This window comes from Papaver somniferum, chromosome 4 (genome assembly GCF_003573695.1).
Source record: "Papaver somniferum cultivar HN1 chromosome 4, ASM357369v1, whole genome shotgun sequence".
NCBI lineage: Eukaryota > Viridiplantae > Streptophyta > Magnoliopsida > Ranunculales > Papaveraceae > Papaver > Papaver somniferum.
Genome location: NC_039361.1, coordinates 135,441,932 through 135,452,963, shown reverse-complemented (window position 1 = coordinate 135,452,963; position 11,032 = coordinate 135,441,932). Strand labels below are relative to the sequence as shown.

At 36.4% G+C, this 11,032-nt stretch overlaps 2 protein-coding genes across 2 annotated transcripts; both read right to left on the bottom strand.

Annotated features, from left to right (window-relative positions):
* Nucleotides 1–421: 421 nt before the first annotated feature.
* On the bottom strand, nucleotides 422–2,600 carry LOC113362740 (COBRA-like protein 4). Its single transcript, XM_026605228.1, has 4 exons — nucleotides 1,899–2,600; nucleotides 1,369–1,516; nucleotides 1,044–1,271; nucleotides 422–798 (listed from the first exon to the last, which is right to left on the bottom strand). Exons 1-4 carry the CDS (start codon nucleotides 2,530–2,532, stop codon nucleotides 771–773), a joined length of 1,038 nt encoding a protein of 345 aa, XP_026461013.1. The 5' UTR covers nucleotides 2,533–2,600; the 3' UTR covers nucleotides 422–770.
* A 192-nt stretch (nucleotides 2,601–2,792) lies between these two features.
* On the bottom strand, nucleotides 2,793–6,314 carry LOC113362741 (ABC transporter I family member 11, chloroplastic-like). The gene is made up of 10 exons (XM_026605229.1): nucleotides 6,105–6,314; nucleotides 5,958–6,015; nucleotides 5,770–5,849; nucleotides 5,130–5,181; nucleotides 4,907–5,040; nucleotides 3,731–3,845; nucleotides 3,510–3,596; nucleotides 3,366–3,414; nucleotides 3,169–3,253; nucleotides 2,793–3,000 (listed from the first exon to the last, which is right to left on the bottom strand). Exons 1-10 carry the CDS (start codon nucleotides 6,194–6,196, stop codon nucleotides 2,922–2,924), a joined length of 831 nt encoding a protein of 276 aa, XP_026461014.1. The 5' UTR covers nucleotides 6,197–6,314; the 3' UTR covers nucleotides 2,793–2,921.
* Nucleotides 6,315–11,032: the final 4,718 nt, after the last annotated feature.

Here is an 11,032-nt window from a genome sequence, read left to right as displayed (position 1 = left end):
GGCTGTTGCGATGTTGCTGGTGGTTTGTTGTTGGTGGTGATAATTAAATAAAATTTAAAGGTGTGGTTGATTTTTGTTTTTGTTGGGTTGATTTAAATAGTAGAAGGGTAATATGGACAGTTTATAATATTTGTGGTTTTTGTATCACTTTTGTTTGGATGGGTTTTTTGTGATGAGTTATAACCCCTTTGATAACAAAAGACAGCTAGGTTAAAGCGGCCGTGGGTTGGAGAAAATCCCTAATAGTTAGGAATTTTCTCCCTAATAGTTAGGAACATTAATCAATAAACAAGATAAAGGATGCCTTCCCATAATGCCGCCTATGAAGTTGACCATAACACCAATGGAGAAGCTCTTAGCTGTTTGGTGTTTGGTCATGGGTTTTAGTATGCAAAAAATAAATAAATTGAAATAGCTCTATTCCAACCAATGTATAGCTCAAATTCCCAGGCCATTCCAAACATTTATAGATCGGTACAATTGTATTGTCACATGCTTTTGAGAAATATATTTTTATTTTCTTCTTGTTCAAAGAAGAAAGATAATGGAGATGAAGCTCTATCTATCAATGAATGCGGGCACTTGCTAGAGGCAAGAGTGAAGAAACGACACATCGATCCCCATTGAAGAAGACTTCCCTAGGAGTACGCCAATCTTTTTCACAAGAAAGAGTCGCAGTATCGTTTTTATACTTGTTCTTATAAAGATGCATTATCCAACTCACTGTTGAGCCTTTACGACCAGTTGCAGTGATAACATCGGTTTTATTTTTAGCCCCCCATATTATCTCCACCATTTCTGCATTAGGAAAAGGTAATTTAGCTAAATTAGTGAAGACAGTTAATTGTTGTTAAACCAATCTATTATATTGCCTGCTCCTAATCTGAACAAGTAGCTCACTTGGGAATAGGGATGATTCTCAAACCAACTGTGCTAGCTGGGGCCAGGTTGAGTAATTTGAACGGCCTTGCTTGATAAGTTGGGCATTTAGGTAATGTCTACGATGAAAAAAATATCGATACTTACTGAAATTAGTTAACTACCTATGTTTGGCGTGAAGAACTTCGGTGAGCTTGTTAATGGAAGGATGATTTACAAGCAGTGTCCAATCTGAGTAGTTCATTCGGTAGTTAAAGTTAGTTATGGAAACGTTAACTGCCCATCCTACTCCTTTCTCTTTGGGTTTCATCATCTGCCAATTGATGTTAACAGGGCACATATGATCTGTGCACTTTATCTTCGATGGCACAAAGCTTAGGCCTCTCCTACTCCTGCAAAAAGGGACATAAGTCTGTGCACTTTACCGTAATATGCATGTACATTTCGATAGATTCTAACTCAATTCGGGTAACATTTTGGAATACTCACGAGTTGCATGTTTTATTTCGACAACCACAGGCACAAGTAGGACAATTAGCTTTCTTATGTTGGCCAAACCCTGAAAATGATACGCAACAAGCTGGGTGCTTGTTAGCCTCTTTAGCACGCGAGTGCGTGCACACTACTTTCCATGTCACTGCAAAAATATACACCCCATATTAATTAAAGTTCTGGATGAACCATATAACTTTTTTCTATCTCAAGTAGAAATTGATTCATTTAATTTTTTGGGACTTCAAACACTTACGATTCTGACAGGAAAACCCCAATATTATTCATTTGGACAAAGGGAAAGGCAGAGTCTCTCTGGCATTTTATAAATCCAGAGCAAAAAAGGAAAGGAACTGACATATTTTTATTAAAAAAAACTTATTGATTAAATTTGAAATTTGTTTAATTTCTTTGGATTTTATGTCCTAATTTATATAAGACAATTTTAAAAGCTCATTGATGGGTTAGGCCAGTAAAGAACACTTATGGATTAAGAAAGAAACGAAGATAGGATTTTGGTTACTCACTGAAGGCTCTGGTCATTCTCCTTCCATCCGAAGTGATAAATCTTGTAGAGGGCACAGTCTTGGCAGGTCTGCAAGTATATTTGTCATGGCCAGCAACGAAGGTGAATTTCTTAGGCATGCGCACCGTTGTATTCGAGGTACCTGCATTACCAACAGAGATCTGAAAGCTAGCCATTGAATTATGAACATCTTGATATCTCGTGCTTAAAGTTCCTCCTTTACAACAATCCTTGACCTGTTGATTGAATGGAGTGCCAGGCATCAGATCAACCATGGTAGGTGTCTTTAAGCAGGAATGTGGGATGTTGCCCTTGAACCTAGAACAGTTCCCTTGGTCAATGGCCTGAGCCCCAACCATGCTCCAAACAACTTCACGTCCAGCCCAGGTCCAGCCAAGCTTCCAACCTGGCTTTTGCACTGTCCGGTATATCTGATTGTTTGTGATAGTAACAACTCCCACATAACCATCTGATGTCCAGCTCAAGACATCCCATTTGACTGTAATGTTGCTGGTTGGATCATATGGATCGTACGCCTCGACCACCACAGAGGTGGAGAAAACTGCTGTATTACTTAAAGACAAAAACAAGAAGAAGTAAATGATGGAGGAGGAGACCCTGAATGAGGTGTCCATAACAAAGAAAAAAATGTTTGATTGCTCTTCTTCTTCTTCTACTCTTACTGATACTTATACAGCTATACAAACTGGGGCAGTCTTGACTCTGAAACAATCAAAGATATCATACTTTAATATTTTCACATTGATAGTTAAGTTCTAAACAATTAGTGATTGTCACTTGTGCCGGATTTATATACTGAGAGAGTAAAGCTTATAGAGAAACAAACAGACGAAACCAATTCAACATAATATACATAGAAATCCTTGAGAAGTGATTTAGATAATAATAGCATTATCACCATTAAGAAGTAAGAGATGAATCAGTCAAATTATATTATCAATAGTACCGTTGAATTCAATTGAGAAGTACATTACAAAATCCAGATTCAGGACCAATTAATAATTTAAATGGGTAAAGGTTCTTCCTTTAGAACTCCACCCATTTCCATCCTCCATGATTGGTCAACCAGGTTTGACAACTCCCTGAATATTCCCACACCAAGATCAAAAAGATGCAGTGAAAACCACAAGACACCAAGGGAAAAAATGAAAACAGAATTGATAATGAATGTCTTAATTATGAAATTCACAAGACGTACTACTGTCATGACAATATAAACAAGAAAAATCCATACAAAGTAGACAACTTACTTGAGGTCATGGCTCACGACAAGTAACGTTAGTTCCTTTTTTAGATGCTTTAGTAACTTCACAACATCTGCTCGTGCCTTCCAATCTGTTCTTCCAATTTGGCATTTGTTGCGAGAAACCGAATAAATAAGGTGAGTAGCGGTTTTTCATATGACTTGAAAAACACAGAGAAGGCGGGATAACAGAAAAACTCCTACCAAGACCTGCGAGAGGCTCATCAAGTATCAACAAGTCTGGGACTTGTACCTGAATAAACCATGGCCATACAAACGAGTTCAGCACTGCCCATTAAGTTAAAGCTTGAAGATTGCAACTCTGAAAACAAAAGATATGCTTCTTACTAGTTGAATTGCTAAAGCAAGTCGGCGTTTGTAGCCACCACTAAGAGCGTGGGGATCTTCATCCAAGGAGATCCCGTTCATTCCAACCTAACATTTGATAAATTCAAAAAACATGTGCAGAACTGAAATTTTTATTAAAAAACTTATAAAAAGGAAATCAAAGGGATAGTGGAATTCAATTAACCGGAATAAACTGGTTATGGTCTAAATGTTGTAATTACCGAAGTAATAGCTCGTTGGAGTCTCAAGGCAAGCTGTTCTTTCACTTGAACACTTCCTTTCTGCCTTGGCCACCCAAATGTAACTTCTTCAAGCACAGTGTCAGCCAAGAAGTACCTAATTCATAATGTTTATAGAAGGTAAAATAAGGGACTCAGAAAATAGAAAGATAAAAAAAACAGGTTCACTTCAGACACAATAAAGTAATCAAGGAAAATGAATAATGCTCCAAGCAGAAGTCCTTGATATTGGCTGAGAACCTAAGACCAAGTATCCTCTGTTGAGTGTTGAGCCTTCAAATGTAAAAACCAAAATGGTCACAAGGCCCAGCACATACCCGATGGAATCCAATCACTTTCATGGAGAAGACATCAAGTTTCTGATGAAACAAGAAATCTTCGGTTTTCCAATTAATTTCCTATCTTTCTTCCCTTTGTGCATTTCAAGATAAAGCAAGACTTGTGCTTTAACTCTTCGTATTCCACCAAAGTTACAAAATAATCTATGATCAATAGCTTTCCAACTGTTCAATCCCTAATTTCGACTTATAATTACCACGCAGATTACTTTTACCTTGATCAAGTCAAAATCTTACATGGTGGGATCATAGCACCTCACACACTAATTTTTCTAACACGCACATGTCCTCCGCCATTTTGTAAATGTTACTATGAATCAGGAGGATTGCATGACATAATGATCCGTTTTTAGGTGTAGGCCTGTCAAAATACCCTATACCGAGGTTAAACATCCAAAAGAATTAGTCTCCAAGTAATTCTAGAAGTAGTTTCCTAATCCTAGAAGGAAAACTTAGGAGTTCCATTTTCAGAAGATTACAAACATAGGGAAGTTTCTTTTCCTAGAATGACTAACACTTAGAAGTACCTCTAACCTATAAATAAGTTACAGATGAGTACTTGTAGGCAGAGAAGGAAAATACTAGAGAAATACTAGTAAGTAAATTCTAGAGGAATGGAAGAAGAAGAGTATAACTCTAGGGCAGAAAATACCTTGAAGGAAAACGTTGTAATACTCTAGATAAACGTGTCCATTGCAATCGTTTAGTTCGTTTATTCTACTTGTGTAATTATTCTCTATCTATCATATTGGGGTCTGAAATTGATCATACCATCAAGTTTCCAGTGTAAAAGGAATAGATTGAAGAGCTTCATACATACCTCTCAGGAAACTGAAAAACAATGCCAACTCTTTCAGGAGGCAATAGTTCAGGAGCTTGATTTGGGATCCCGTCTTTATCATATTTTTGAATATGAATGGATCCTGATGTCGGTTTAACTAGCCCAGCAAGAAGCTACATAAAACAAATTTTTTCCAGAAAACAATAAGTACAAAAACGAGGCTAAATGTCTCTTCAGACAACACAAGTGAGACAAGACAGACCTGCAAGAGTGTAGTTTTTCCACTTCCACTTCGTCCGAATATTAAGCCCAAACTGGAATAATAAGCAAGACAATGTGAACCATGAATTAGTAACCTGCCTTTGGTGACAATATAGCACTATGTATATTCATACTATGTTTGCACCAAGGCCCGGGCACTTCGCCCTACAGCTCTACATAGTATCTTATCCCGTTGTTTACCCAGCGGCTAATTTCAGGCTGTGATGTTGATGCAAACATTGTATGATTAGCATGATATGCACATACATATATATGGCATCTGTATATGAAATATGATAAAGACGGGTATATGAAATATATATAGTAGTTATATAGTTGTTTGGTGTGAGTCAATTTGTCATTACCCTATTGGGTACTAGTAAGTATGGGTAGTTATTATGTGAGATTGTTATGTATATGAAATGTAATCTGACTTCTTGTGTCTAATCTGACTTGATAAGTTTGCACTTATCATAGCACCAGTAGTTTCCGAACACTTAGCTACCCAAATTTAGACAATAGTACAAAATGAATCAATGAATGATCAATATACGGATCTTATCATATGATGAAATAAAATCAAACAAGTTACATTCACGATACTTATTGTTCTGAGACTAACAATAAATTATATTCTTCACCTTTTCTCGTGAAGGGAGAAATTGACATCGTTCAAAAGGTTGTTCTCGGTCCCAGGTGGTCGGTAGGTTAACCCCTTCACCTACAGAGTAAGTACAAAAGACAATGGACCATTTGTTTAGTTTTGATTCAAGAACAGCGTAGTAACCCTAATTCAAGAATTGACTAAAAGAAGTGAAAAAGTTGTTACTTGGAAGCAAGAATAATCACCGGAAACTGATAAAGCTTTACATTTAGTTGGATTGAATCTGCATAGAACAATTTAAGCAAACAAATTGAAATTGAGGACAAACTAATATGTAGATGCAAAATGAAATTAGGGTTTTAAGAATAAGACCTGACGAGCGACGTTGTTATCGTGGGTACTGATAACAGAGAAGGGGAGAGAAAGTAGGAAGAACTCATTTTCGAGAAGAATGAAACTTTCATGAGATTAAGAAGTTAGTGTTGACGGTGGGATTCGAACCCAGTACCTTTCGGACCAGAACTGTTGATGCAAAACAGGAAGAGCTATTTAAGCATTCGATCACTCATTGCGTGTTAGAAAAAGTACGGTTTGCACGAAACTTAGGGCATCATGAGATGTCTTAAATAGAGCGACCTGATCATGACTTAACTGTTATTCTGTTTTGTGTTTGATCTTTGTTTTGTAGGCGTGAAAATAACAATTATTCTAATAGTTTTAAGATGCGTGTTTCTGTTATGGAACTGAAAAGAAAATTATTACCGATGATAATAAGCCTTTCAAGTTTAAAGGATTTCACTTCAAAGTATGAGAAAAAACATGTTCTTTTTATCTCAAACTGATGAGGTTGAAAATATTTTTAACCTACGACAAACCAACGGTTTTCTGAGTACACGAACGTGGACCATATAAATAATAAGGACTTGATTAATTATTCTCCAATTAACTTGGGTGCACAACCAGATTTGGTCGATTCAAGAATTTGTTGACTTAGAGATATTCCAAGACACTTTTGAATCCTTGAGTAGACGAACTGATTTGGTCAGTACGAACCAGTTGATTTTAATAGGTTCTTTGAGTAACTTGAGTACAAGAACTAATTTGGACAGTTCGCAAACTTATCAATACGAAAGGTTTTTGAACTCCGAGTCACAAACTTATTTAGCTAACCACCTGGTGCACAAAGCTTATTTCAACGAAATATGAAGTTACACATTCTTCTTTGTGATTAAAGAAAAACTTCTCACATGCTTGCTTGCATGATCAACTTATGTTGAGAATTTAAGCTTTCTTGGTATCAAGGTAATTCCAAACGTGGAAACTAGTTCGTGAACTCAGCTTTGATTGTAAGCTGCCTAGTATCGTTCATCATCATTATAAATAAAGGTCTCTCTGCATATTAGAATCTCAACCCTGCACTTCCGTGTCCTAGATGCAGCAAAAGTCGTCCTCTAAAGACCTAGGTTTCTTCGTGAAACTGTATCGGGGTTACGACTTTTAAAGTCTTCACTAAGGAATCCCGATCATACTTTCTTTTATTTGATAGTTCTTGATATATGGAATTTTATCTTTATCATCGTAATTCTTGTCTATTCTAAAGATCCGTCTCTTTTGTTATACGTTCATTCAAGAATTATCGATCAAGGACTAATATTAATAGAAATTAAAAAATACTATTTGTCTCAGACTTTGTAATTCCACATGTACCATATATGTTCGATAGATCTTGTGAGGAAGAATCGATTAGGCATTTCTATAACCTTTTAAAGAGAATAAGCTAGCCTAATTGCTAAGGATTGCTTGAGATCTTATTTATCGTGGAGATCCCTCATAAGCAAACAAGTTTCCATTACCTTGATTGTATATCTTTTTGAAAGAAACCAATATGCTATCTGTTAGAGGCTGATTAGTTAAAAATCTTCACTTTGGCTCTTAGGGCAGTAAAGGACGACATCTAGGGGAGTCAAGTGCATAGGGTATTGATATCCAAGAGAAGAAGGAGAGCAATTGAAGGTCAATTCGTTCTCAACTACATTCTAGTCCAAAATCTGATAATATAACTAGTATTAATTTGTGGCGTTCGTAGCGGTTTAATATAGGGTGGTATTCAAAACTTGACTAGGTCTCAGGGTTTTCTGCACGTTGCAGTTTTCTCGTTAACAAGATTCTTGTCGATACTTTTGCGCATTAAAAGTTTTGTATCTTTTTAATTGTTAAAAGTAGTACACAGGTTCACCCTCCTATCAGATAAAAAGTTGGCGGTGTACTTGGTACCTTATCCTTTTCAATTATATCTCCATGACTACTATTAGTATTCTATTAAATTCAACAATAACTATTTTATTGATACTTATTAAGGATGCAACAATTTGTTTCCAATTTTTTTGCCAATGCAACACTCATTTTCATGGTACCTTGTCGTCTCCGCATCTGAGGAGGTTTTGAACGTTGTTTCCGCTCTTTTGGCTATGCTAAGTTTTGTATTTTGTTATCAAAAATTCAAATTCTCTAAAATTAAATTATTAGCCTAGACGCACAAGAAATGATGTCATATCACCCTTACCACTAGCCTCTTTACTACAAGAAAGCCACCACCATTACCTGCAGTGTAAAAAACATCCACCAATCCCACCACAACAAGAGTAACATTCACCAACATTATTGCAGCAACATCCACCACCACAACAGTATCAACACCTTCCACCACCACCACCACCACCACCACCACAATAACATCAAAGATGATAGACACATTTTTGTGTCTAAATTGTCCTCATTTATCTGTATTGTTGGTACTCGATTTTGTACTTATTATGGTGTTTTGTGTGTTTATGGGTATTTTTGGAAAATAAAATTTGATGGAAAAATAGGCTCAAAAAGTTGTCGAAAGCACCCGGAGGACACATGTTATTCGGACTCGCACTGTTGGTTAAGGAGCACCTCAATTACTAAGGGGCACCTTCTTTACTATTTGCACCCCAGAGCGTCAACTGCTATTCACACCCCTACTCTGGTTGGGGGTACCTTCTTCATCATTTGAATTTCAGAATTGGCGGGAAAGTTTGGTTCTTCCCTGGCAGATTAAAGTTCGAAATTTAAGGGAGATTTAGAGAGATTCAACACCGTACTTTTGTTGATATGGATATGTTAGAGCATGATAGACTTGGTATGGGTGTTTTGATCAATTAGAATTGGGTGCATCATCATATTGGAGTGAAACAGGGGCATCGATAGTTTCACGGGATGTTGTGATATTCTGGAAGAAGTTTTGACCGGAGTTTAGCGTGGAATAAGGTTGGTATTATCCTGTTAGTCGCAAACAAAAATGATGATAGTCCCAGATTCGAGAAATGGGGTTTAACCCTCGGTGAGAATAAAATAGAGAAATCAATATTCTCGGGTTGTTTTGTGGAAGTTACGTGGAGATGTATTTCGTTGCAAGAGTTCTACTCATTCTGGATGTGTATGGCACGCGTTTGAAGAGTTTTGGTAGCTGCAGATGCGTGAAAGGGAGGAGAATAAGGAATTATTTCCTTTAATGGCAGACGAGAATATTATTCATCAATGGAGAATTATTTTCATTAGCACAGAGATATTATCTGTCTTGCGGGTATAAATAAGTTGTTGGCGAGTCTTAGAGGGCTATGGAGAGCTAGGGAGAAGAACCGGAGTGAGAAAATTAGAGTTGCAAAGCAATTCTTCTGCTGCTACAACAAGATGAACATGAAGAACATAATGCTGTGAAGAACAGTAGTTGTTAGCGTCTTATATTTCTATATTCTGTAACAGCCTATTAGTAACGTTTATCTTCAATTCGCAACACTTGTTTTGTACAGCGAGTCTGTAACGCCAAAAAATCGTTGCAAACACGCTGCTTTGATTATTTTCTCCAATTTCATCATTGTAAGCACTTTTGAGCCATCAATAAATATTCTAAGTGTGTTTTCGACGTGATGAGCTAAACCTCAACACTGGGACGACGGAGGAAGGTGAATTTCATACATGGGTAAAATTATTTAATTCTTTTTAAGACTTTTGCATTAATTTTAATTGAAATATGATTTGAATTAATTGGTTGTCATTTAATTTGATGAGGTATGCTTATCTTAAATGTTTTGATACATCATGATTAGGATTTACAACTAATCTTTTGAGAATCTACCTTGGAAAAATTAGAGTCCATGTTAATTTTATTTATTGAGCTTTAATTGTTGAGAATAAATAAATTGAACCCTATGTTATGAATTCGACAAAATCCTAGTCCCGATAACTCTCTTCATCCTGTGACAATATTTTGTGTATATTTTTCTTTTATTTTCGTTTATTAATTCTTAAAATCAATCTCATCAAGTCCGAGTGAACGACAACCTATTTACCACTATATAAAATTTGATCAAAAGACTATACATTAAAAATCAATAATGTCTACAAAAATCATGGAATTAATAAACCATGTAAAAAACAAATTATCTGTAAAGATGACTTCTTACTTGTTTATAGATTATAAAAAACCAAATTGATCACTAAATCTATTTCGATAAAATTTGCGAACCTAAATCAGTAACATCGATGAGTAATGAAAGATGAAGAACAAAGATACCCTCAGGAAAACACTCACTATCTTAAATTTGATGCTAATAATGACTTTCAAGTTTGATTTATGAACCTGTTGATAGTTACTGAAACCTAATTTCGGTCGAAACAAAAAACAATCGAAAAGGAAGATGAAAAACAACTACATATCTGTGTAATCTCACTGAAATATTTTGGGGAGTCTCATTGTTATCTCACGAACTAAAACCCTTCTTTTGGTGGTGAAGGCGAAGGTGGTGCAATTTGGATTGCTGTTGACTGTGAAGATAGAGATGGTGATAATGGGTTGGAGATGGTTGTGGTGCTGGTGTTGGTGGCGTTGGTCGTAGTGGCGGCGAAGATAGTGATGGCAGCGACGGAGATGGTGCAGGGTTCAATTGATTTTTATCTGAGTAAAGAAGGATCAGAAGTACAAGATACAAGGATTAAAAATGTGATTATGAGAATTATTATTTTATTCATAATTTTAATTTCAAGAGCGAGTCTATCTCACAGATTAGGAATTTCAAGAGGTCCTTGGCATGGTCTGGAGTTGGACGGACAGATGATGGAGTTAGGAGATGGACATACAAAAACATGCAGTTGGCCGGACTTTTTGGTAATGATCTGGATACAGAATATGGGTCTCTATGAACTGGGCCTTGAGCAATTGCTAGGTCTTATTATGACTCGTCACAACACTATATGGAAGGAACTGAACAAAAACA

What these genes read in the sequence shown, in the direction of transcription:
- LOC113362740 (XM_026605228.1), bottom strand. Translation starts at nt 2,532, where the DNA reads ATGGACACCTCATTCAGGGTCTCCTCCTCCATCATTTACTTCTTCTTG. An exon ending in GAGAATGACCAGAGCCTTCA is followed by an intron (nt 1,517 to 1,898) that starts GTGAGTAACCAA and finishes ATATTTTTGCAG; the next exon opens with TGACATGGAAAGTAGTGTGC. An exon ending in CGAAATAAAACATGCAACTC is followed by an intron (nt 1,272 to 1,368) that starts GTGAGTATTCCA and finishes CCCTTTTTGCAG; the next exon opens with GAGTAGGAGAGGCCTAAGCT.
- LOC113362741 (XM_026605229.1), bottom strand. Translation starts at nt 6,196, where the DNA reads ATGAAAGTTTCATTCTTCTCGAAAATGAGTTCTTCCTACTTTCTCTCC. An exon ending in ATAACAACGTCGCTCGTCAG is followed by an intron (nt 6,016 to 6,104) that starts GTCTTATTCTTA and finishes TGTTCTATGCAG; the next exon opens with ATTCAATCCAACTAAATGTA. An exon ending in TTGCTTTAGCAATTCAACTA is followed by an intron (nt 3,415 to 3,509) that starts GTAAGAAGCATA and finishes TGGTTTATTCAG; the next exon opens with GTACAAGTCCCAGACTTGTT.